Below are 26057 nucleotides of genomic sequence, written 5' to 3' on the forward strand. Positions count from 1 at the left end.
ACCACCTAGCTTGTGTGCGGCCAGGATGCAAGAGAGTGAGTAGGTAACACACTATGCAATGGACCATATGGAATGCTTCTTGTCATGAGAGAGAGAGAGAGAGAGAGAGAGAGAGAGAGAGAGAGAGATCTACCAAAACCCTAAATAAAAACATCACTCACTAATCCCCAAGACCATGGGAGAAGAAGAGAGTGTAACCATCTTTACCATTTGCATGACCTCGAACATACACATAAACAAATAGCGAGAGAGAGAGAGAGAGAGAGAGAGAGAGAGAGAGAGAGAGAGAGAGAGAGAGAGAGAGAGAGAGAGAGAGACAAAGAGAGAGTTATGGGGCTGTGTTTTAAGTATTGTATACGTATTCCATCACGAGAGTGATGGAGAGGGAATTTTAGGGCTAGGAGTTCACATACCACCAAGTGATAAGCAATACATCATGCACAATAAGTAAGAGTAAGAACCACGAGATAGATTTGTGGAAATATGGCATAAGGAAACCATGTAACTATCAACACAAGACCATACTTACAATAGAGAGACTTAATGGGTAGACAGGGATACTCCAAGTGTAGGCATGAAGCTCAAGCACCAAGGCTTAAGAGGCGGTGTGTGTAGCGTAACCCTCTAGCAACTGGTTACCCTGTTGTGTTGTGTGTTTTGTGTGTAGAAGAGGCCTCTTTATATAGGAGAGGGGAAGCTTGATTAAGATGGAGTTAATTGCTAATTTCAATTAACTTTTTCAAAGCGGATGGTGCAGTGATGATGAAGCTCCTCCCCACCACTTTGGTTTTTTATAGATATTTATTCACAGAAGGATTTATTTTAGACCATATATATGTATCTACATAAGGGACTTTTTAATTCATAAAATTGACCATAACTTTTTGAGGCGTAAGTGTAGTAGTTTAACTTGAAAGATTTAATCTATCGAAGCAATGGATTTAGGTTCAAATCTTGGAAATATTTCTATCTTGATATTGTAGTATGAATTTCTTCTTTTTGGCCTGCCCAAAGGGCAAAGGCCCTATAGTCATCTTCTCTTTTTTTCTGGCTAAAAGTAGGAAAAAGTATTTTTGGCCTTTTTCTACGAATATCGGGGAAGGTCTTGTTTTATGAGCGTTCTGTATAATAGGATTTTTCGGATGGTGGATCGAGTTAAAGCTTTCGAATCATGAAAAAGAATTTTGGCAGAAGGTCTTTTTGGGGAAAAAATCCCGTTTTGACTAATGATGTATTTGATCAGTTGACAACATTTGGCCTTCGGACCTTTTGAGGTACACTCGGGCCACTCAATGCCCTTCACCTTTTTCCCATCTCTCGGATCCTCTCCTCTCTCTTCTGCTAACACCAGCCCCATTCTGCTCTCCTCTCTACCATTGCCAGCCACACACACATACACACACACACAAACCCCCCCCCCGCCAGCCAAATTGGGCATCAAGTGCCATATAGGGCATCATCTGATGCCCATGAAATTTAGACGAGCATCAACGATGATGCCTAGTTTTCATGCCAGGGTTCCAACTTCAATTATATATATATATATATATATATAAACTCTAGTGCTATAGCCTATGAGTCCCGAGCCTGGTTATTATAGAGTCTCAAAGCAATGTGAAATGCGAATTTTAGAGGTCGGAGGCCTGGAGTCCAGAATAAAGTGGCCATTAAAGCCCAGCTACCCAAGGCAACAAGGCCAATTGCCAATGAAAAACCTGGTTATTAGACCTGGTTCGTTATTTGGCTAAGCCGCTGCAAAAGAATACGCAGAGATTGTTTCTACGCAGGTAGCGCGCACATAGAGAGCTCAGAGAAGAGAAGAGAACGCGCGGCGTGCGTGAAGAGAGAAGGATGTAGCTGCAACAGTCATGAGGTCGACTATCACCTCCAGGCTCTAGGCTCTCCAGCTGCAACTTTGCAAGTTGTCCTACTCGGCCCTGTAGGCTGTGAGATTGTGATTCCATCTTTTGTAACTTGCCCTCATAAGTCCTCTGTGTACATTGTACATTACTGTTAAAATAGCTTAATGTATTTGAATCTTGGAGTAACTCAGCATTGGAAACTGAAAATCAAAAGGTTTTCATGTATTCAAACTTCACACTTAACCAAGTTTTCTTTACAGACTCAAAGTCTTGAGGCCCGGAGGGTGCGAACTTGGAAGCTGCGAGTTGTAACTTGTGGCAATCGACATCTAGGCAGAGTTTCTCATCTAAAAACTGGCTTCCAGTCTCGATAATTATGCTTCGGTGCCAAATGCTAAGAACTGGCAAACTGTATTATTTGATGTGGAAAAATTAGGTGCTTCTCAACCAATAAAGCACTCATGAACCTTGTTTATGTGTGTGTAGTACATTTTTGGACGCAGAGATATGTTCGGAAAGCGACAAGATTGTTAAAGCTTGAAGTACTTTGGTTGTAAAGCTTGTTCACGAATCACGGTGTGAGCGGGATGAAAACACACAAAGTGCCTCTATAACGACCCGACACACACTCTTGGAAGGGTATACACACACACTATGGGGCACCACTCGGCTTACACAACACACCTGGCCGAGACAGGGAACACACCTCTGGAGTGAGAGGAGAGAGACTATTCACTTGCCCACTCCACATAGACACACACACACACACACACACACCCAAAAAACTCAGCTCAAAAGAGGAGAATTTCTGATGTTTAAATACAATTGAGCTTGGGCCAACACCAATAGGGAAAATAGCTCACACAATATGGGTAAAAGATACCAGATACAATCAGAAACTGGAGCGGAAACTTCGCTCATAGGAGAAACTTACACAAAAAATAGCAGGAAAAGAGTGAGGAATTTGGCAAAATGGATAGCGCCATCGCGTCCGGAACAGCCCAAAACCCCAGTCTACAATGTCAAAGTGCTCAAATCCGACCTCGGATGAGCAGTTTACGGCCAAAACAGGCTCCAAAATCAGCAAAAACACACATGCGGCTGTTTCTCCTCTCTTCTCCACGTTTTTTCTGGTCTTCTCTCTGTTTTTTCAGTTCCCACACTTAGATTTATTACTTGGGCACCCTTGGCCTTTTAGATGTCCTCAAACGGACCCCGAACAGGCCAAAAACTGACCTCACAGTGAATAGTTGTCACCTTTTTGCATCATCCGCGCACCTGGCACTCATTTCTTTTCAATAATGCATCCCGCAACCACGTGAAGTGGCCCCAAAAAGTGGTCCTAATGATGACCTTTCTGCATAACTCTCACAAGCAAACACCCACATTGTGTCCGTCCTCATCCGCGTGCAAATATTGACCCCGTTCGCCCTCCTGACGCCACTAGATGCCATCTGACGCACGTGCTGACCTCACGTCGTCTGCCCGCGGATAGCTTCTTCGAGAAGTTTCACGCACTACCAACTCCTCCTTATTGTAGAAAAAACACAGTGGTACTGGTAATAGTGAAAATCGATGCACTATGTACACCCTGTCCTACCTGTACACATGTGGGCCCCACATAACCACCTGGCTAAGGAAAATGGGCAATCCTTTATTTGATGCACCATGCCTGTATATGTACATATGCGCAATCCCTTGCTCTAAAAAACTCCTGACATAATTTGCCCATCCCCTAGCCTGCTAGATCATTCATGATCAACAGCAGCAAAGAGATATATGAGACTCGCCGCATCACAGGTCTCCTCATCCCTCACCAACACTGCTTGATCCACAGACAGCTCATCTTGCTCCACCATCATCAATCTAGCATGATACAATTTAAGACGCAACCCATTTACCCTTGACTTATGTAGAACACCATCCAGGTTAGCCAGCTGATATGTGCCATTTGGAAAACACTCCACTACCTTGAAAGGGCCTTCCCACTTAATTTGAAAATTCTTTTGGAAGGTGTTGTCCAGCTTACTGTTGTAGCGCAAAACCAAGTCATGCTTCTTGATACCCTTACTTTTGACCTTTTCATTTATCTTTGCCAAAGCCTTATCCTGCATTTGCCCATAATGCTCCAATGCGCTCATCCTATCCAACTGGACCTCTTGTAACTGCAAGAGCCTCTCTTTGAACGCATCACTAGGCAGCCCAAGCAACTTCTCTAACATCTTGACCGCAGGCAACTCTACCTCCACAGGAAATAGTGCTTCCTTTCCATACACCAAATGAAATGGAGTAAACCCTGTACCTGTCTTCACTGAAGTACGGTAAGCCCATAATGCACTAGGCAATTCCAAATCCCAATTCTTTCCTTGGTGCTCTATCACTTTAGAAAGAATTTGTACCAACTCACCATTGAATCTTTCATTTAAGCCATTACACTGTGGGTAATAAGGACTGGTATGCTGATGCTTAATCTTCATCTTTGTGCATAAGAAGTCTAGTAGTTTAGCTCTAAATCCTGGCCCCTTATCTGAAAGTAGCTCTAATGGCACCCCAAACTTGCAACATATTTCATCATACACAAATTTTGCCACATCCTTTGCAGTGATCTGTTTTACTGCTATAGCCTCTGCCCATCTAGAAAGATAGTCCACTGCCGTCAAAATATAGCTTTTGCCCCTGCTTGTGATAGGTAGCGGGCCTATTGCATCAATCCCCCACTTTTCAAACACATCAAACGCCATAATGGTTTTTCGTAGCTCTGGCTTCAACACTCTCTTCCCAAACGCTTGACACCTATTGCAAGACCTACACCAATGGTGAACATCCTTGTGCAAACTAGGCCATACATACCCCTCTTGCAAAATCTTATGCAAGGTGATCTTTAGAGCAAAATGGCCACCACATGCGCCTTCATGATTCTCTTCCAACACTCTGTAAAGCTCCTCCCGCCAAGGTACACGCCTCAACACGAGATCAGCCCCTTTCATGTATAAGACATTGCCAATCAATTTGTACCTGTATGCTCTACGCACAAAGCCATACTTCTTAGACTTCTGAATCTCCTTTGGAATGATTCCTGTTAGCAAAAACTCCTCTTCTTGAGCCAAACTTTCCCGGCCATGATAAAGAGGTAAATTGGTCCTCAACACGAATAGCTCCCCAATCATGCCTTGAGCTGCTTCATGTGCCTCTCCATTTAGAGCACGTTCAATGTGTTTGATGCTCCATGCTTCAAACTTTTTTAACAGGCCTTTAATTCTAAATCACATTTCCTTCAATGAGGTGTTCTTGCTCTTCCACACACCCAGCACTTGCTTCACCACTAACAAGGCATCACCTTTTATGCTCAACCTTCGAACTCCATGCTTCAAACAAATGTGTAATCCGGCTTCCAATGTAGCATATTCAGCCTCATTGTTACTATGCGCATCCAATTTGAACCCTCTCTTGCATACTAGCTTCCCCTCTGGATCATAAAGTGCTATACCCCCTGAAGCTGCATCGTGGCTCTTTCTGTATGAACCATCAAAGAACAACACATGTGCATTGCTGATCTGTGGCACTTCCTCAACTACCTTTCTCACCACCTCTTCCTTAACAATAAGGGGATTCTCCTTGTAGGTCAACAAATTAGCTAGGGTAGCCCTTGTACTATCTTCCACTAGAAAAGAGAACTCAAACTCTTGCAGCTCAATTACCCATTTCTTCACCACATTTGACATGTTAATACCATTAATTAACTGTGGCAAAAAGGCATAACTCGTCAAGAAAACAAAAGGCCGTGGTAGTAAGCAATGACGAAATCGTCGACAAGCAAATATTACACTGGCCATCACTAGCTCTACTTCCGATAACTTTCTCTCCGCTACCAACTTCACTCGGCTTGCACAATACACTGGCCTCATATAATGGCTGCCCTTCCCCTTTTGCAATAGCATGGCTCCAATGGCATCATCCCCTACTGATGGATTTACATAAAACACTTTCTCCCAATAAGGAGCCTGCATGGCTAACAACCCCCCTAACACCTCTTTAACCTCTTGAAACACTTCTTCACACTTGTCATCCCATTGCAATGGATCATGCTTTGCCACTTGCTGTAATGGATAAAGAAGCTGCGAAGACAATGGAATAAACCGTGCCATGTACTTCACTTTGTGTATAAAGGTTGCCAATTGCTTCGTACTCATAGGTGATGGAAGAAGAATAATAGACTTAACCTTGTCTGGATCAGCCTCAATGCCATTTTCTGACACCATGTGGCCCAATAACTTCACCCTTGGCTGTGCTAGATGACATTTCTTTGGATTTAGTTGTCCTCCACATTCATCATATCGAGCCAATACCATCTGCAGCTTCTCATGGTGATCAGCCCTACTGCTATAGACACAGAAGTCATCCATAAAAGCTTTAACACAACTACCAATGAATGGTTCCAACACCCAATTTGCTCTCTCTTGATAGAAGGAAGGTCCATTTGACAACCCAAATGGCAATACTGTGTAGCAATAGCAGCCCCATGGCGTAATAAAAGTTGTCTTTGTGCGGTCTTTAAGAGCAATCTTCAATTGAAAATAGCCTGAAAAACCATCACACACACTGTACCTCTCATAACCTGCCACTGAATCCAAGATCTGATCGATGAATGGAAGAGGATATGGGTTCTTCTTAGTGGCTGCGTTTAAGGGTTTAAAATCCACACAAATTCTCCACTTCCCATCCTTCTTTGGACTGACTACAACTGGACTCACCCATTCTGTGGTCTCCACTGGAACTATGAACCCTGCCTTCAATAACTTGTCCACCTCTTCTCGCAAGGCTTCCATTTGCTCTTGACCCATCCTTCTTAGCCTTTTCCGCACTGGCTTAGCACCTTCTTTCAGCTCTATATGTATCTCTTCGCCCTTGAACCCTCTGATCTCTTCATATGAAGTAATGAACAAATCAGGAAAACTAGCCAGCATGTGCAAATATATATCCTTCTCCATAGCTGAGAGGTCTCCACTGATCATTTGTGTCATCAATTCCTGCTTCTTTGACAACTCAACCTTGGTTTGCATCAGCCCTTCAATCACTTCATAAGGCCCTTCACTTTCATCTTCAACCTCATTCGCAAATGCAACTAAACCAATCTCCTGGATTTCTTTGTCCATCAAAAGAAATGCAACATCAGCATCCTCATCACTGCTGGTAGTGCTATCACTGTCCTCATCTGTCACCGTGGAAGAGTCTTCATCACTAGACTCATCCTCATCTTCATACAGCTCCTCTAATCGTTTCCTTGTGTCCATATTATAAAGCTTCTTTGTACCTGTCTTTCCATAGAGGCTAATTGTACCATGTCGCCAATCTTGAACAGCTCCCACTGCACGTAACCATGGTTTGCCCAGTATAATAGGATATGCTCCCAACCCTGCTGGCATCACATGAAAATCAACCACTGCCTTTGCATCATATGCCTCCACTTCTAATCTCTTTACAACACCCAAGCATTTTACTTTTTGATGGTTTGCCAATCTGATCCGAAAACCTGACACCCCAGCCACTGTGAGACCCATCTTCTCAACGCATGAGTGTGTTATGACGCATATTTGGGCTCCGCCATCCACATAACCTTGTCCCAAATTTTTCCTTTTATGCCACACATCTACTATTGGACAAATGTCTGGTAGCTCATCCATTGCCAACACCTTCACTGAACCTCTCTCTGGCTCTTTCTCCATTGGGTTAACCATCCTCTTCCACTGTCGCTTTAGCTTAGGCACCATCTCTATAAGCTGCCCAAAAGTAACATCTGCCTTCCTGCTTGTCAGATCCTCCTTCAAGTCATAGCTTAATTGCCCATCCCCTAGTGGAAAATCTGAAACATGAAACTTTCGACGAGCTCTCCTTTTCCTCTTGGCCTTGACATCCTCGCCTTCATGGCTCTTTCCTTTATTCTTACTAGGACCTGGGGCACTTCTTCCTTCCTTATCCTCTGTGGTCCTCTTCCCAATAGGCATCACTAATGTATCCTCTAGCTTTGATGCCTTCTCCAAGGTGACTACACTTAGCACTTTTGTCTTTCCCTTTTCCTCCAGGGTCAGTCCACTGGTTCCTTCGTCTCCCTTAATTTCGATGCCATAATCATTTGACCTAGTTAGCACTTGTCTTGGCAATGGATACATGTCTCCCCCCATCCTTGGTGGCTTATCACATTGCGGGCTGATGTGACCCAACTCTCCACAATTATAACATGTGGGCGTCTGCCTTCAAAACCTACCATTGCTTTGTCCAACACCATTCCTAGGCCTTTCTTCACCTCCTTGCTGATTTGTAAACCTCCCTCGACCTCGATTATTTCCCACTTGACCTAGCATGTTTAGGCTGAGATTCTTCATCAAATCTACCATTTGCCTCATGTCTTGCCTTAGCCCATCATCTTGCACTGCTGTAGTGACCACTGCTGGCATAACCTGAGTAGTAACAGGAACTAATGGTTCATGATGAACCCCTGACATGCGCCCTTGTAAAGACTCTATAGGCTGAAATTCAGACCTCATTGGCAAAGACTCCACCCCTAACTGGCTCATTTTCCTTAGCTTCCACTCTTTGTTCCTTGCTACCTCTAGTGCATCTTCATATGTCCTAGGCTTCTTTAGCTCCACTCTCCAATGTATATGCTCCCAAAGACCAGCCAAGAACCTGTCCTTCTTCATCATGTCAGGCGGGGGTACCTGTGGTGCTAAAGCCTTGCACATTTGCTCCCATGCCAATGAAAACTTACGTATGTACGCATCTGCTGGCTCACCTTCCTTTTGCACCAAAGCCTGTACTTCTTGCCACACCTTGTCAGGATCTTCTATCTTCACAAACTCCACTTCCAACCCATGTCGTAGATTGTCCCAACTCAACCTTACAGGTGGATCAGCCACACGCAACTCCTCTTCAAATGCTTTAGACCAAACTCGTGCATCACTCTTCAAACAAATTTGGAGAAGGCGTAACATTTGCGTAGGGTCATGAATCTGGTTGCTAATGCAGGCAACCTCCATCTTTTCCAAAAATTCTTCCACATCTTCATCACTTCTTCCATGAAACTCCGGATAAGAGAAAGCCATGGCTACCCAAGTTACAATGCTTTGAGAACCCCTTTGAACACACGTGCAAGAACCCAAAACTTTTGACTACCCAATCCCCAGAACTTCAATGGAGCTCAACTTTAGATAAGGACAAACACATGCACATCAAATGAGTTTTCATAGTTGATCATCGGAATGACAACAGGCAAAGGACATTCCAGGATCTCTTTCAATCTTCTTGGCCCAAACATAAAGACTATGCGCTGCTGGAAAAAGATCTTCCTGGACACATGAACATTAATCTGAATTGTTTGAGTTAAATGAAAAGGAGTGAACTGAGGGCCATTTTGATCATCCATTAAAGCCAACCATGAAGCTCCCAAGAAGGCACACCTGACTCAACCTCTGATTTTGCCAAAATTTCAGCAGCATGACAGCATAAATGGCTCAAAAGACCAAAAAACCAGCCATCATAACTTGGAAAAATTTTGGCAGAGTTTCCTCAGAAATAGAGCAGTAGGAACCCAAAATATAGACTGTATATGTATGCATAAACTGTCAACAATAGAACCCGAGCATCAAGTAGGACTCACTAGTACATAGCCTATGGCGAGGTCACAAAAAGGATGCTCCAGCTACCTGTATCACCGAAAGGATCTCCACATTTGAGAATCCCCCAGCTCAATAAAAACCTCACGCTATCGACCCTCACACGAAGGCAAATGCAAATCGTGTATAGTCAAGTCTCAGAAATGACTATCTTCCAGACCAAGTCTCAGAAATGGCTGGGACTGCCAAATACAACCAAGTATGGCTCCACAAATGCGTACAATGGCAGTTTCCACAAGTAACGTACAATCCAGCAGACAATGCGCTCAAACAAGCGCCAAGTGATGCATACCCACAACAACTACAAGTGACATCACTACTAGTATATCACTGTACTCCAGCTACCTGTACCTGTGTGAATCACTTGTACATGTACCTGTCCCTGTCCCTATAACCTGTAACCTGTAACCTGTAACCTGTAATCTGCAACCTGTAATCCCGAATCTCGAAGCTGGAAGCTCGAAGCAGAAGGTACTCGAAGAAGATTCTCAGTGGGGGCACCAAAAGAATGTGAGCGGGATGAAAACACACAAAGTGCCTCTATAACGACCCGACACACACTCTTGGAAGGGTATACACACACACTATGGGGCACCACTCGGCTTACACAATACACCTGGCCGAGACAGGGAACACACCTCTGGAGTGAGAGGAGAGAGACTATTCACTTGCCCACTCCACATAGACCCACACACACACACACCCCCAAAAAACTCAGCTCAAAAGAGGAGAATTTCTGATGTTTAGATACAATTGATCTTGGGCCAACACCAATAGGGCAAATAGCTCACACAATATGGGTAAAAGATACCAGATACAATAAAAAACTAGAGCGGAAACTTCGCTCATAGGAGAAACTTACACAGAAAAACAGCAGGAAAAGAGTGAGTAATTTGGCAAAATGGATAGCACCATCGCGTCCAGAACGGCCCAAAACCCCAGTCTACAATGTCAAAGTGCTCAAATCCGACCTCGGATGAGCAATTTACGGCCAAAACAGGCTCCAAAATGAGCAAAAACACACCTACGGCTGTTCCTCCTCTCTTCTCCACGTTTTTTCTGGTCTTCTCTCTGTTTTTTCAGTTCCCACACTTAGATTTATTACTTGGGCACCCTTGGAATTTTAGATGACCTCAAACGGACCCCGAACAGGCCAAAAAACTGACCTCACAGTGCATAGTTGTCACCTTTTTGCATCATCCGCGCACCTGGCACTCATTTCTTTTCAATAATACATCCCGCAACCACGTGAAGTGGCCCCAAAAAGTGGTCCTAATGATGACCTTTCTGCATAACTCTCACAAGCAAACACCCACGTTGTGTCCGTCCTCATCCGCGTGCAAATATTGACCCCGTTCGCCCTCCTAACGCCACTGGATGCCATCTGACGCACCTGCTGACCTCACGTCGTCTGCCCGCGGATAGCTTCCTCGAGAAGTTTTACGCACTACCAACTCCTCCTTATTGTAGAAAAAACACAGTGGTACTGGTAATTGTGAAAATCGATGCACTATGTACACCCTGTCCTACCTGTACACATGTGGGCCCCACATAACCACCTGGCTAAGGAAAATGGGCAATCCTTTATTTGATGCACCATGCCTGTATATGTACATATGCGCAATCCCTTGCTCCAAAAAACTCCTGACAACGGGTCAACAAACCTTTTTTTGCTTCGTATCTTGTTCCTTTTTTGTCGATACCATGTCCATGATTTGAATCTACTTTGTCAAACAAGTTTTTGACATAAGTGTGTCTTTCTTTTCATGATTTATATTAGTGTTTAGAGCGGTCGTGGACATGTCTCAATGCACGTTGTTTGAGGCGTTCAAGAAGGCAAATAGAGAGTCTTCTATTGTGCAAGCAGGTTGTCAAGTAGGTTGCTAAAGTGCTTGCATTGGCGTCCCTTTCGGTATTTCTTTATTTTCTTGGAGGGTAAAGTTACAAAAGAAGAGTTCTGGGGATCTCCACCTGTATCCAACTAGATAACGCCTGTATCCAACTAGATAGCACCTGTTCTAGCAAAATTTTGGCAGCATAATGGCTTCAAAACTTGCCCTGAACAAACCCCCAATCCGGAACTCGCTTCGAATGAAGAAAACCCTCTCTTTTCAGTCCTATACATTCCAATTACTGTCCTCTAACAATGAGGCACTGTTCCCAATGCTTCTGGCATTTGTATGGTTGAAAAACAGTCCAAAAACAGCACATAAATGCACTTGTATGGGGAGGTTATAGGACCAGCATGAGGACAACAACATCCAGATCTTTGATTTCAGATTTCTGATTTACAGCAGATTTCTGATTTCTGATTTCAGATTTACGACAAATTTTTTATTTCTGATTTACGACAGATTTCTAATCTTTGATTTACTGTAGATTTTTTATTTCTGATTTACTGCAGGTTTCTCATTTTGATTTACAGCAGATTTTTTAGCTCTAGTAGATTTTTGATTCTCTAGTTCTTATTTGTAGTAGATATGGCATTCTACAATCATAGCCCCTAAACATGCTTTGTGTTGCAGGCTAGATGGGATTGTTTTATAAGATTCAAGTGATTAATGATGATCATGAGGACAATGTAGGCCTTGTGAGGCTAAAGAAAGATGAAGACAAGCCCACCTTTGCTCTAGTTTATGAACAGATAGAGGGCGATGAGCTTATGATTGGATCCTTTGTCTTCATAGAGGAAAATTATATTATAAAGAAACAACAAGAAGAGCGATGGACAATCAACGATAAGGTTCAAGTACACATTAAGAGGAGTGCCGATAGGATGCATGAACTTCCTTCTCCAAGTAGGCAACAATGCTCAAACCAGATTAATAATGAGAAAGGGGACATTTTGAGTGGTCCCACTTCCAAGCTTACAAGAAAATTGTTAAGTGCACATGTTCTTGAGCAATGGGAACAAGAATGTGTTAGAATAAGATCAAAGCTGAAACAAATGAAGGTTGCAAGGGATGATAGGTTTGAATCATGTAGTGAAGATGTCAGTGGGGAAGCCCAAGTGCGAATTTGGTGTTTTGAATGTAGCTCTTTTTATGGCAAAGGTTGAATAGAAGGGAAGCATGCTACATATAACTGTCTTGCTAATTTTATGAGAACCCACATTTTGGAGAGCAAAAGACATAAAAAAAATTATATAGCATTTCGTGGGCTTGGAAAGGATTCGATGCACCGTGTATTGGTTGATGAAGAACAAGATCACAGGAAAGAAATAGAGGCTTCAATAGAAACTCTACGCTCTTTGATGGAGACCAATGAAGGTAGTGTTCAACTGTTATAAAGCTACTGAAATGTTCAAACGATAGAATGGTTCTGGAAAGTTGGTTTTGTAACTTGTTTGACTTTTTTTGTGTGTTCTATTTGCATATAGGTTGGGACTTTGAAGTCATTACAGCCACACTACATGATTTCAAAGACAAGAGCTTTGTTAGCGTGAGATGTAAGCATGATGACACATGGTTGCGTTTGTGCCCTCCAAGGTCAGATTTATGTACCATCCTCATGGAGCACTCAAAGTCAATCTTGCATACAAAGGCAATCATGAATGGAGTGGGAAAGAAGACTCTTGTTCTCCATCGGACTTCAAGGGTTGGATACTTAGGTGTTGCAAGAACAGTGGATGCAACCTACATTGCCCCTTCCTCTACTAAAGTTTGAAGTGTTGAAAACAAAGAAAAGGCTAGAAGAAGAGTAGTATGTCGCGCTATACGAAGGCGACATCACAAAAGAGGAGGAATCAAAGAAGATAGTAGACTCCTAGCCGAGATGGAGGAAAGGGTGGTTGACAAAGTACCCAACCTACCTAATCTATTTGGTGGAGGCACCCAAGGAAGTTAGAGAAGATGCAATATTCTGTCCGGTGCCACGAGTCAGGAGTTGGCAAGAGCATGGCAGAATCACAGTAAAGAAGCCAAATTGGCTTAATTACCCCAGGATGCTAGGACCCAAGGTGTGAGAGAGAATAAGTAAGGCCTACATGGTGAAAACCCTAACGGGCACCATTAAGCTCTTTACTGGCTCTCCTGACCTTTTGTGTCAAATTCTCAAAAAGATTTGCAGAACATTTTTGGCTTGCATTGAAGTGTTCGCGCCGGATAAAGCTACTAGCTCAACATTGTTGTCAACGACCGACACAATGACAGATATGATGTATGATCTAGCCTTGCAGCCATCTCCAAAAGTATTACACCTCTTTTATCAGAGAATGATGTTTATACCGAGCTTCCACATGGAGGCCTTTGAGGAGGCATTCTACTTACTCATGAAAGTAAGATATTCGGCCCTACACTGACCATTGGAAGCCTGAGATACGAGTCACATCTTCAGATGCTGAAATCGACGAGACTCCACTAAAGACAAAGCAAGGATGTCATGTTAGGGACGACATGAACGCGGAGGGGGAGAGTGTTGAGCGGAGGACCACACCTATACATTTTTTCTCACACTCATGTTTTTGTTAACACTTATTGTAATAAATGTCTTTGCGATATTTCATTTTCTTCATGGAGCCGATTCATTGTAATTAGCGGGACTCAATTGAGTTTCCAGCTTGTATTTCCCAAGTAGTTTCACCTGCTTATGTAATCAGATTAGAGCTGTTTTCACACCTCCAAGGCTGAGGTATAAGAGCCAATTTTTGTAAACCTAAAGGCACAATTCTGAATCATTAATTAAGGTGAGTTTTTGAGCACCGTGACTCTGTCTGAGAGCGAGTGTGTGTGTGTGAGAGAGAGTCTATCCTCTTGCTACACGAACTACGGAGCCACCATTTGAGAAGCGACACCACCATTGTGTTAGCAACAGTGAGAGCTACGCACCGATACCAAGCTTGCGCGCATATGGCTTCTACGCGAGGTGAGCTCCCACGAGCTTCTATGTGAGTTTTCTCCCCACCTTTGTGTTGGAATCGAGCGTGCCATATATTTATAGAACCGCAGCAACTCAGAGCTACACATTAGTACCATCCGAGTCGAGATTCAGCCACCTATATTTTTCAGCCTGTCTTGATACGTGTTTATGGCACAGAGTGGTTACAGGTTGAGATTGTATTGTAGGTTTATAGGGTACTGTCCTTACCTAGTGTAGAGACCCCCCTTTGAGTTTGAGGCTGATTCGATGAATCTAGATCATGTTTTGGATAGCATTTGTTCGTAGTACGTTGGAGAGGGGGAATGGGGACGACACCCGGCACGACCAGAAATGCCTCTCTATAGCTCAGGGTCAACACAGCACCCCAATCCACACGAAAAACACCTTCGAAATGACAATCAACACCTAATCCACTTCACCTGCTCAGTTCCTAATCGGACACACGCTATCCAGGAGCGCAAAAGGAGCCAACACCTCACTGCACCTACTCTGCCTCCCTCCACACATACACTTACTCTTTCTCTCTCTCTCTCTCTCTCTCTCTCTCTCTCTCTCTCTCTCTCTCTCTTGCAATGCACCAACGATCCGGGCGTACATACGCTTCACTGGCACCGCGGCTGGAAACAGACGAGATGACAAAGAGAAAAGGGGTAGGGGGATGCGACACGGCACCATAAACCAAACGGGTTGTGCATTAATGGCTTCCAAGCTCCATTACAATCCTTATCTGAGCTTCTCTCTCTTCTCCTTTCATGTACAATGCAAAAACTCAGAAGTCCTTGTTACAAAAAGTTTTGCCCCCTTATTGAGCTCGTTTTTTGAGTTTTTAGGCATTTTTCATGGTAGGTCGACATGTGGCACTCCCCTTGGGAGGCTCAGCTTGACTTTGACTAGCTTGGTGCTTATCCCGAGGCTTCATACTTCACTCTACACACAAGCACCCTCTAGGGAGCAACAACGGCGCTGTCGTTGCCCCTTAGGAGTTCACATTTCCCTCAAAAATGGTTTTGGCCCGAATTTGTCCGCGGGAACGGCCCCCCCATGGGCGGGGTGCCACGTCATCACCCTCCTCACGCTGGCGAAGCCGCCCAAAACCGCCGCAAACTGTCACCTGCCGCCTGCGTAGCGCCACCCCAACAGCCATGGACGGATGCCATGGCCACGAGCTCCCAAGGAGCCCCTCTCTCCCTTTGTGATACTATGAGGGCCTCACGGCCCTGCTCATATAACCAGAGCTCGGCGGTTTCAGCTCCGCATGTGGGATTACACAGTGCGCCACGTGGCACCCTCCAGTGCCTTGGCCTTCAAACCCCATGAAATACTTCACATGGAAAATAAAAACCACTCAAATTTTTTAGCCTCCCTATACAGGCTTCTCTTTGTTGCTCCCGAACCCGATTGTCAAGCAAAAGAAACCAACAGAAACCCCACATTCCCGGCACCGTTTACACCTGTCATCTCTGCATTCCAAACCCTCGGCGCCCTCGAACTAAGGCCTTCAAAACAAGGAAAAACATCTGCAATTGTTCACCGCCCAAATGCTCCCAACTTCACTTCACTGTATCTGACCAACCGAGCATCCGATGGACGTGCAGTCGATTTCGACTAGCTCCACATGGTAAACACTCCCACCGAGAACCTTAGCAAGGCTCAGAAACCTCCAGATGGCACATCTTCCAATGTGGCCAAGTGGGCTCAGACCTGGCCCCCGAAAAATCTTCGAATGGCCATAACTTGCTATCCTGAGCCATTAGGAAATTTCGGAGGTCATTTGGAGGGCCTTCTAAGAAAATGTATTTTATGCACTCTCTCTCTAGAAAAAATGGCAAATAAAAGAGCTGGGTCTTTCATAGTAAAAGTTCAAAAAGTGTACTTTAAGTAGATTCCTTACTCTTCTGAACATTCATTCGTAGTGATTGAGGGATAATCCTCTTTTCAGTTGCATTGAATGAACCTCGTCAATATGGAGGGAATGAGGCTAACATGGAGGGACGAATCCGCAGCCGCTATTCAGTTTCCATTAAACCTGCACATTTGGCTAATGGCGCACTCCTCAAATGGCACAAATGTTACCCAGAAACGAGCCAAATATCACCTTCACATTGATTTGGACAATGAGTACCAACCATTGATTAAGCGCAGTAAAACAAACACACATATACCTCCCGCTTCCATAGACACGCTCAGAGCTCAAGGAGCTAAACACATAGATATCTGGACGAGAGGCTCTCTCTACCCTAAGAATCCAATGACTAATGCGTCTCCACCGTTTGTCAATCCTATAAGCTTATTGACCTTTGCTGGTGATGGAGAAAAGGGCCTTCTGGGTTATTGTAAATCACTTACAAGAGAAGCTGAAACTTACAAGAGCATTCTCCAAGCTCAACAATGTGAGATTGTTCGCCTTTCACATTTACATTCTACAGATCAGGTTACCATTTTGCAACATAAAACAGAGGTACAAGAACTGAAAAGAAAGGTGCGAAGTTGTCAAATGAAGGACACCATCTTGGGTGGTCGTATCCGAAAGAAGAAATTACGCAATCTTGAAACATTGCAGGTTGCATCAGGAGGTCTCAAGAAAAGAATCCCAGCATTAAGGTGATGCTTCTTGGTTGGCTACATTGTCTTAGTTAAGTAATCTTTTTGTTTTTTCTTGTTACGCATTGTTTTCATGTGCCTAAATAGTGTTAGTGAAGCAAATTTTATGTTATTTACTTATGCATTGTCTTCATGTAGAGATTCAATCTATCCTGACAAGGAAAACATTGACCCCAAAGCCAATATAGGAAAGAGATTGAAGCCACTTATAAGTAGAAGCCTGGTAGCAAATATAGTACATGACAAGAAGTTTAAGGTCCTACAACGAAATGTAGTGGACCGCTTTATTTCAGAGAACTCAGTGCTTGCAAAAGAGATAAGTTCCTACAACGAAATGTAGTGGACCGCTTTATTTCAGAGAACTCAGTGCCTGCAAAAGAGATACAAGGCACACTTGATTCACTTGGTGTAAGCAAAAGATAATATTCGGCTATCCAAAAGTCTGTCTCATCCATCTTTGTTAGGAAGGGTATAAAATCCAAACTTCTACCATCAGCCTCAAGTGTTTGGAAAGAGAGGCTTCAGCTTAACGAGGCACAGGGAGACTATCTTGGACAACCCTTTCATATTATAGCAACTTATAGTGGCCATGGAGCAAACATGGCATATGATGAGTTCAACAATATTTTTATGGACCTGCGGATATTACAGAAGAGAATGGTGGAGTTTTACAACATCACATTTGAAGAGTCACATGGGGTATTACATTTTGTGTTAAAACTGGATGAGTGTGAGCTTGTTAAAGAGAAAAAGCTAGAGCATGTTACTATTACTTTAATGAATAGATCCCTCTCAAAGTGTCCCAGTGATGATCCTTTATATTTTAGTGCTCAATCAGAATCTAACATATGGTGGCTTGGTGCGTTTGAGGTAAGCGAGATTCTCAAGTAAGCTCAAATGTTCAGATCTACTTAAGTCTCATTTATTTTGTGTTGCAGGTAAAGAAAGAAGATCATGAGATTCTATATTGGGTGTTCCATCGAACTAATATTCCGGAGGTGATTGATCGACAGACTAACCAGGGAGAGGTACTACGTCTAGATGGAAGGGGAGACTTTCAAGTTCAGTGGCATCTTGCAGGTGACCTCAAAACATTAAAGTGCATGTATAATTGTGGAATGGGTGCAATGGCAAAGTCACCATGTTTGTTCTGCATGGAGCCTGCAAAGGTCATGGACCCAAAGTGGTGGAGAAAAGCTCCAACACGTCACATTGAGGATCCTGCTTTTCGACCGGTTTTGAAAATACCACTTGTGAATGTCCACATTTGTACAATGCATGCCCTTTGTAGAATTGTGGAGAAATTGGTCTACTTATACATCGCGTTTGCTTGGAAGATTAAGAACTCCGCAGAACGACAAGTAGACCTGCAGTGCTTAGAAATGGTACTGTCGGATATGGGGCTTCATGGTGGCAATGTGAAAATCCAGCGGGATGAAAAGAGATCAACTGTTGAGAAGGATGTCCCATGCAAACCATCCATCGGTGGGGTGAAGGCACGGAGGTTTTTATCTAAGCCCCAAGGTACAAGAGATCCAAAGCTAACAAAACATGGAAAAACATATAACACATCTTATATTAGCAAGGTAGAGTATCAGAGCTGGAAAAAGCTACATATTGCAGTCAAAGACCACAAACCAACTACTCGTAACGCGAAGGCTGAGGTTTGGCGATCAATAGACATCCTTTTTTTGATGTGCGACAAAGATGACTGGTCACAAGGTGATATGAACAAGTTCAGGGAAAATCTCAACCTTTTGAAAAAATCATTCAAGACAGCATGGACAGACACCCAGATTACTCACTACATGGTATTATCATGTATTTCTTTCTCTCTTATGTGAAAATATGTGACTGTAAAACATTCTAACTAATCTATTTTCATATCCAGCACATCATCTTCAATCATTTGCCATATTTTATACAGAAGTATGGGAACCCGGCAATATGGAATACCCAAGGGATGAAAAAGTCTCATTACATGGTGAGAAATGCTTATTTCAGGCACACACGACATGGTGGCTCTCGAATCAAGGCTAACAGTTTGAAAGAACTATTTGAATGGTTCTATTGTAGAATCATTCATCGAATGCAGGCAAAAGAAGTCTTGGCAAATTCAGCAACAGCACAAGCCATCAGACATTTACAACAACAAAAAGTTAAAAGATCAATGGCATACAACAACTCCGGAGCTCGTGAAAGTCAATGAAGGTGGAGAGAGACAATGATGTATGTGAATCACAAGTGGAGAAAGATACTCTGAGTGGATGACATTGTACAAAATTTATGTAATACATGATCTTATACAATTGCTACTTGAAGTGTATCAAGATTTTGAAGGATCAATTTTGTTTTTTGGCACGTCACCCTTGTAACGAATCATGAGATGTTTGCCATACTCTAAAAGTTCATCTGGGTTTTGTCTACCAAGAGCTAGTGCCATTGCTGTGTAGGTGTAGTAATACGCTGCCCGACCACTTGTATAGCCTGGGCAGTAACCAAAACAATCTCTAGAAAACACTTTGTCCACAAGAATGACTTTATCTGCACTGTTGGGCAGCACCGGTCCACCCAAGAAGCGTGATAGTGTCTTGAATGTGTAAGTTGCTATTGAACCCTCTTGTGACATGGAATTGTGAAAAACTACTATCGGCGACTCGCAAAGCTTTGAAAGGTACTGTGCTAGGGCCGCATCCCTTCCTCGATACTTTCTTGTCCGGCGCCGAAGGAAGTCATCCTTGTCAGCAATCCAAGACTGCACATACCATGTCAGAAGTGACACAAAGAGAGAGAGAGAGAGCGAGAGAGAGAGAGAGAGAGAGAGAGAGAGTTACCATGAAGCTCTCATCCTGCAGAAAGAGGTTTTCTTGCCACAGGTCTACAGATGTAGTTGACCCCTAACCTGAATGGTTAAACCAATCCTCCACTTCTTTGTTACTTTTCGATGGTCTTAGGCTTTGTCTTATTGCTTGGAAGGTGGCTTCATCAGGTAGTGTCTCCTTGTATTTTTCAGCTTTCTCAAAGCATCTTCGAAGGCATTCCATTGGATTGCTGGATGTTTCCATTGCCTCATCATCACTAATATCCTCTGAAACAAATCCACTCCTCTCCTCTTGGACTCTGGAAATAATAGCCAGGGAGAAATCCTCCCTTAAATAAAAGACACTTTGCACATCATGTAAGAAGATATAGGTCCTGTCTCCAATCGTGAAGTCAGGCACAGCAGGCAACATCATCTGAGCATGCTTCTCAGTGAAGTTACTGACATCCAATGGAAGTTTGATTTCTGTGGTTTTCACAGAGAGCATCTTACTTCTTTGTACTTCAATTGCCTCAACCTCAAGGTCGACTGTGTCTTCAACCTCCTCGACTTCTTGCATATGAGTTGTCTCCTCGCATTCTTCATGTGGTGCTGCATCCTGCTCCTCTAACACCTCATCAGGATTCTTCATGAGGAATCCAAACAGGCTGTTCAGGTAAATCATAAAGCCAAAGGCTTCTTGAATGAGTTTGCATTCTGAATGTCGGCAAGAAGGTGGTAATTCCCTATACTTCTTCAGTCCCTGTCCCTTTCCACCACAGTCATTTAAATGCACAAGAGTCATAGTAGGCAGAAAAACCCTTCCTACCTGCACCATCACTTCAAACTTATCTCTGTAGGACTGCAAGAAATTACTGTGCTGAGCTAACAGGTCTTCAATGTCAAACTTTGGATTAAACATAGAATGAACTAGATCAAACTTGTCCCCAGCACCACAAGATGCTGCAAAATCAAACAGCCTCTCATCAGTTGCAGCTGGGTCTTCTAGAGAAGACACATCCTCTTTGTCTTCACATTTAGTTGCACAGGGACTTCCTTCTAGCACATCTGTATCATCTGAGAAGTCTATATTCCTCTTTCTTGTATTTTTCTTCAGAAGTACTGTAGAGGGCACCACATCCTTGTAGGGTGAGGGATGCTCTTGCCCTGGTGACCTCTCTGATTGATCTTCACCAATTGACTTTTCTTTAGATATGTCCTGACAAAAGTCAACAGCTCTTTTGGCAGATACATTAAGCAACTGAGCCTGCAAGGGTTGAAATCCTGGCACAAGCTCTGGATTAGGTTTCAGCCTCTTCTGCCTACTGGACCTTAATCCTATTCATCAGGAAACATGAAAAGTCAAAACCATCAGGAAACATGACAACTCTGCCAAAACCAAAACCATCATGATCTCTCTCTCTCTCTCTCTCTCTCTCTCTCTCTCTCTCTCTCTCTCCAGATAGATATAAATATTTATATATATATATATATCTCTCTAACTCTCACCAAAGCACAAACAAAAACACACATAGTCTCTCTCTCTCTCTCTCTCTCTCTCTCTCTCTCTCTCTCTCTCTCCAAAGAACACTAAAAAAATACACACAGACTCTCTCTCTCTCTCTCTCTCTCTCTCTCTCTCTCTTTGTATTTTTCTATTTGTACTAAAGGCACACAAGGACGGAAAAGTGCTTTTTGCAACTCTCTCCGCGCGCCTTAAGTGCAATTGAGGGAGAGTCATAACTATACTATAGGCGCGCAGAGAGAGCTGGAGCCAGTGTTTGGTTGGCTATGCGCACCGTTAGTAACGTGTACAGAGAGGGGAGGGAGAGAGATAATGTGTATATATCTCTGTGTGTGTCTGTGTGTATGTGTGTCTGTGTCTCTGTCTATGGAAGTATGTGTATTGAGGTGTGTGTGTTGAACAACAGTCTGGGTTTTTCTTTGTTTAGACACACACACACACACACACACATACACACACACACACAATTTGTACCAACTGTTGGAAATACAGAGAGAAAGAGTGAGAGATCACCTTTTGTTGGTGGGGTTTGCAGGAACTCGAAGGGAGGTGTCTCCTCCATTGCTTTTTTGTGTGTCAAACTGACTCTGTCTCTCTCCCTCCCTCTCTCTCTCTCTGAGAGTAAGGAGTCCCTCTCTCTATCTCTCTCTCAATCTGTGTCTCTCCCTCTCTCTATCTCTCTCACAATCTGTTCTCTCTTTCTCTCTCTCTGTCTCTCTCTCTCTCTCTCTCTCTCTCTCTCTCTTTATCACTCTCTCTCTTTCTATGGCTCTCTCTCTCTCTCTCTCTCTCTCTCTCTTGTTCTCTCTCTTTCTCTCTCTCAAAATCACACTTATAACGGATACACACGGCGGCGCCCCACGTGTCACTATAAATTAGAGTATATTTGCATGTTGTCACACGTGTGGTCATTATTGAGACCGTATACTTTTGTACGTCATATAAAGAGGTCAAGAGAGAGAAAAACCACACCTCGTGAAAGAGAGTGAGTGAAAGAGAGAGAGAGAGAGAGAGAGAGAGAGAGAGAGAGAGAGCAAGAGCCGTCGTCTGCGTCTCCGACAGCAAGCCGACCCATCGACATAACGAAGGTCTGCCTCTCCCTCTGCCTTTGCCTCTATTTCTCTATCTCTGTTTCTGTCACAGTACTAAGCACAGTGTTAACAAACAACCCACACAAACAGTCACACACACACACACACACACACACACACACATATACACACACACACATACACACTCACACACACACACACTCACACACACACACACTCACAAATACATAGACACACATCTTAAAAATACAAACACACACACACACACACACACACACACACAAATATAACTTACACACACACACAAATACAGGCATGCACACACACACACACACGCATACTCTCTCTCTCTCTCTCTCTCTCTCTCTCTCTCTCTCTCTCTCTCTCTCTATACCAAAGGCGCGCGTAGAGAGGCATAACCGGTGTGCATGTCTCTATGCGCGCCGTTAGTACTGTGCATTGACCAGAGAGAGAGAGAGAGAGAGAGAGAGAGAGAGAGAGAGAGAGAGAGAGAGAGAGAGAGTGTATTTATTTTACCCTATACTAACGGCGCGGAGGTGTTTGTTGAGGTAAAAACGTGCTCCGCGCGCGCCTTTAGTAATGGGATCTCTCACTCTCTCTCTCTCTCTATTAAATATGCTAAGCTATAGAAAGGAGAGAGAGAGAGAGAGAGAGAGAGAGAGAGAGAGAGAGAGAGAGAGAGAGAGGAAGGGATTGAGACTCTTCTTTTGGTGTACAGTGAGATGGCTAGAACAAAAGCTTACTTGTAGAGCTTACTTCACATTGCCTCCACCATTGTTTCCTCGGGAACTGGCCAGTCCACAGTGTTCCAATCGGTTGGTAGAGGCACTTTCACCAACATGCCATTCTTATTCCCTGAGCTGAGTTGGTAAAAGTGGTTATAAAAAAAGATTCCCTCATCAGCCAGTCTTTTGCTGCTCCTCTCTGAATACTGTAGAGAACCAATGTGGGCATGAACAACATGGAAGAGGCCTATTATGCACTCCACAGGCTCCCATTGCTCATAAGAAGAGGGATAAACATCTGCAATATATATAAGAAGAGTTAAACTAAGAGTATCAATAAGTACAAATGACAAATCTAATGTAATTGAGCTGTGAAGAATGGAGACATTACTCATAACAAGCGGGAGAAACATTGCAAAATATATAAGAAAAGTTATAATGAGAGTATCAGTAAGTTCACATGTCAAGAGTACTTACAATTGCAACGTGGTTGATGTATATCTGATACATTTCCACCGTTTGCTATCACCTCAGGATGGGTAAACACATGCTGAACAAGAACTTCCTTTACAGATATTTTGCCGATTTCAACTTTGAAATCCAACACTCTGGCCTTCCATGCTGAGCAGTAAACGTTGATACCACTAGACCTCTTGGGTCTTCTTGGTTGCATGAGGACCCATGAACCTTTGTTTATCCTTTGTCCAACCCATTGGTTCTCTGCACTTATTGAAGCTGGTATTGTAATTGAGGATATGCTACTACTTGGCCTTCTAGGCAAAGTGCATCTGTTGGTTGTTGGTGTGAGAGACAGTAAACACCTCGAGCCTCTTGGGCGAGAAGACGTGGACGCCATAGCTCTCAGAGAAAAGATTTAGTGGAGGGAGATTCACTTTGAAAGCATTCTAATGGAGGGAAAGTGTTTTAGAATTCCAATATCTTGTGTGGGCTTAATGGTCACCCTCCAGTACGTTAATGACCATAAGAGAATATCAAAAGTGGGACCACATGCAAGCACCTAAAATCTCGGTAAAAGGAAGGAAATTACTATGTTACAATCCTAGATTCGTGAAAGTTTTATGCTGTTTTCCTTTTTTTTGAGTCTTTCCACGTACTTTCCTACGTAACGTAGCCTTCATGCTCATTGGACGCGCTCTATTTTTCTCTCTCTTCATATGGCCCTCCAAATGACCTCTGAAATTTCCTAATGTCCGATTCATGATCCGAGAAGACAAGCATGCTCCATAACTCGATCACTACACATATATGCACTGACATCAGCCCGAGCCATCTCTCCCCAGCTGCCCTACCCGTCGGGGATCTGCTACACACCCTTTCTTTAAACTGCAATATCTAGAGTCCCAGGACTCCGTTTGACGAGCCGTCTGGACCGGCTTCTGGAGGACACTAAGCACTACCTTTCAGGACATGGTTTTGGCATTTTGAACATCTTGACCTGTCATCTCATCTGGACCACTCCCCAACACTTTTGGCCTAAAATACCGCATCAGGCATACTTTTCCGCTATCCTTTGGCTACCAAGGGCCTTGGCACCTGCCCTAGCCTTCTGCACCGCACTCGACTGCACCCTTTGCCTGGCATAGACCGCTACTTAGTTCCGACCAACTTTAGCTGCATCATTGCCCAACCCTCTTGTTGAGCATTCATGCTCAACTAAAAGCACACTTTTGAACCTGAAAACTGCAATACTTGACAAGCATGGAATGAAGTAAAAAACCATAGCTGTATGTACATGCTATGTATAGAGTATGTACAAGGCGTCCTCTCTCTTCATAAGCTCCCTCTGTCTAGGTTGGTTGCCCAACCCTCGTAGCTAAAATTTGGTGTACATCAGGCACTAACCCCCTGTCAAAGTATAGCTTGAGCCGTACACCATTCACCCTATGCCTCAAATGTTTGCCATCGGCTCTCACCAGCTGATAGGTTCCATTCGAAAAGGCTTTATGCACTTTGTACGGACCCATCTATTTCTTCTTGAACTTCTTTTGGAAGGTAAAGTCGAAGTAGCTCTCATACTTCATCATCAGATCTCCCTCTTGAATCTCCTTGTTTGGCAAGCTCTTGTTGAACTTCGCCACTCGCTTATCCCCCTGTTTCACATAAAAGTCTGCCGCAGCCTCCCTATCCATCTGTAAAGCCTCCAAACTAGTGATCCGATCCTGCAACACGCCCTGTTGAGTTGCACTGACACACCACATACCCTTCAATGCACCTAGTTGTGCATGCACTGACAAAACCGCCTCTTTACCATAAACCAGATCAAATGGAGTGAAGTTTGTGGCCACCTTGTAGGATGTGCGGTAGGCCCACAAACACTTCTCCAAGTTCACCTTCCACTCTGTCACCTGCTTATAAACATATTTGGTCAAAATCTTCACAATCTGGCCATTGGCACTCTCTACCAGACCATTGCACTGCGGGTGATATGGCGAAGAGAAGCAGTGTTGGATACCCAGCTTTTCCACTAAAGCCCTCATCAACTTGCTTCGAAATCCTTGGCCTTTGTCCGAGATCAGCACCCATGGAACACCAAAACGGCAACAAATGTTGTCAAACCCGAACTGAGCTACCACATTTGCATTTACCTCTTTGACAGCCTTGGCCTCGACCCACCTGGTAAGGTAGTCAATCGCCACTATGATGTATTTTTTACCGCTTGCCGACTTCGAGAGTGGACCAATGGCATCCAAACCCCACTTCTCAAAAGCCCCGGGCAATGATAGTTCCCTGTGATTCGGCTATCAGCCTCCTCTAGCCCATAGTCTGACATTCATGGCAGGTTTTGCACCAATAGTGCACATCACGTACTATCGACGGCCACCAAAAACCTGCTCTCAAGACTCGAAACAAAACCTGGTCTTTACCTTGATGTCCACTTTCTTCATGGCATTGCTCCAACACC

General features: G+C 43.7%; 1 protein-coding gene and 1 pseudogene across 1 annotated transcript; one reads left to right on the forward strand and one right to left on the reverse strand.

The window, feature by feature from the left end:
• Positions 1-1171: 1171 nt before the first annotated feature.
• Positions 1172-13783, forward strand: LOC147455367 (uncharacterized; annotated as a pseudogene).
• An 11336-nt stretch (positions 13784-25119) lies between these two features.
• Positions 25120-25632, reverse strand: LOC147455368 (uncharacterized). The gene has a single exon (XM_086513702.1). The coding sequence runs from the start codon at positions 25630-25632 to the stop codon at positions 25120-25122; it is 513 nt and encodes a 170-aa protein (XP_086369828.1).
• Positions 25633-26057: the final 425 nt, after the last annotated feature.

This window comes from Adiantum capillus-veneris, chromosome 6 (genome assembly GCF_014529385.1).
Source record: "Adiantum capillus-veneris isolate H3 chromosome 6, ASM1452938v2, whole genome shotgun sequence".
In the NCBI taxonomy this organism is placed as follows: Eukaryota; Viridiplantae; Streptophyta; class Polypodiopsida; order Polypodiales; family Pteridaceae; genus Adiantum; species Adiantum capillus-veneris.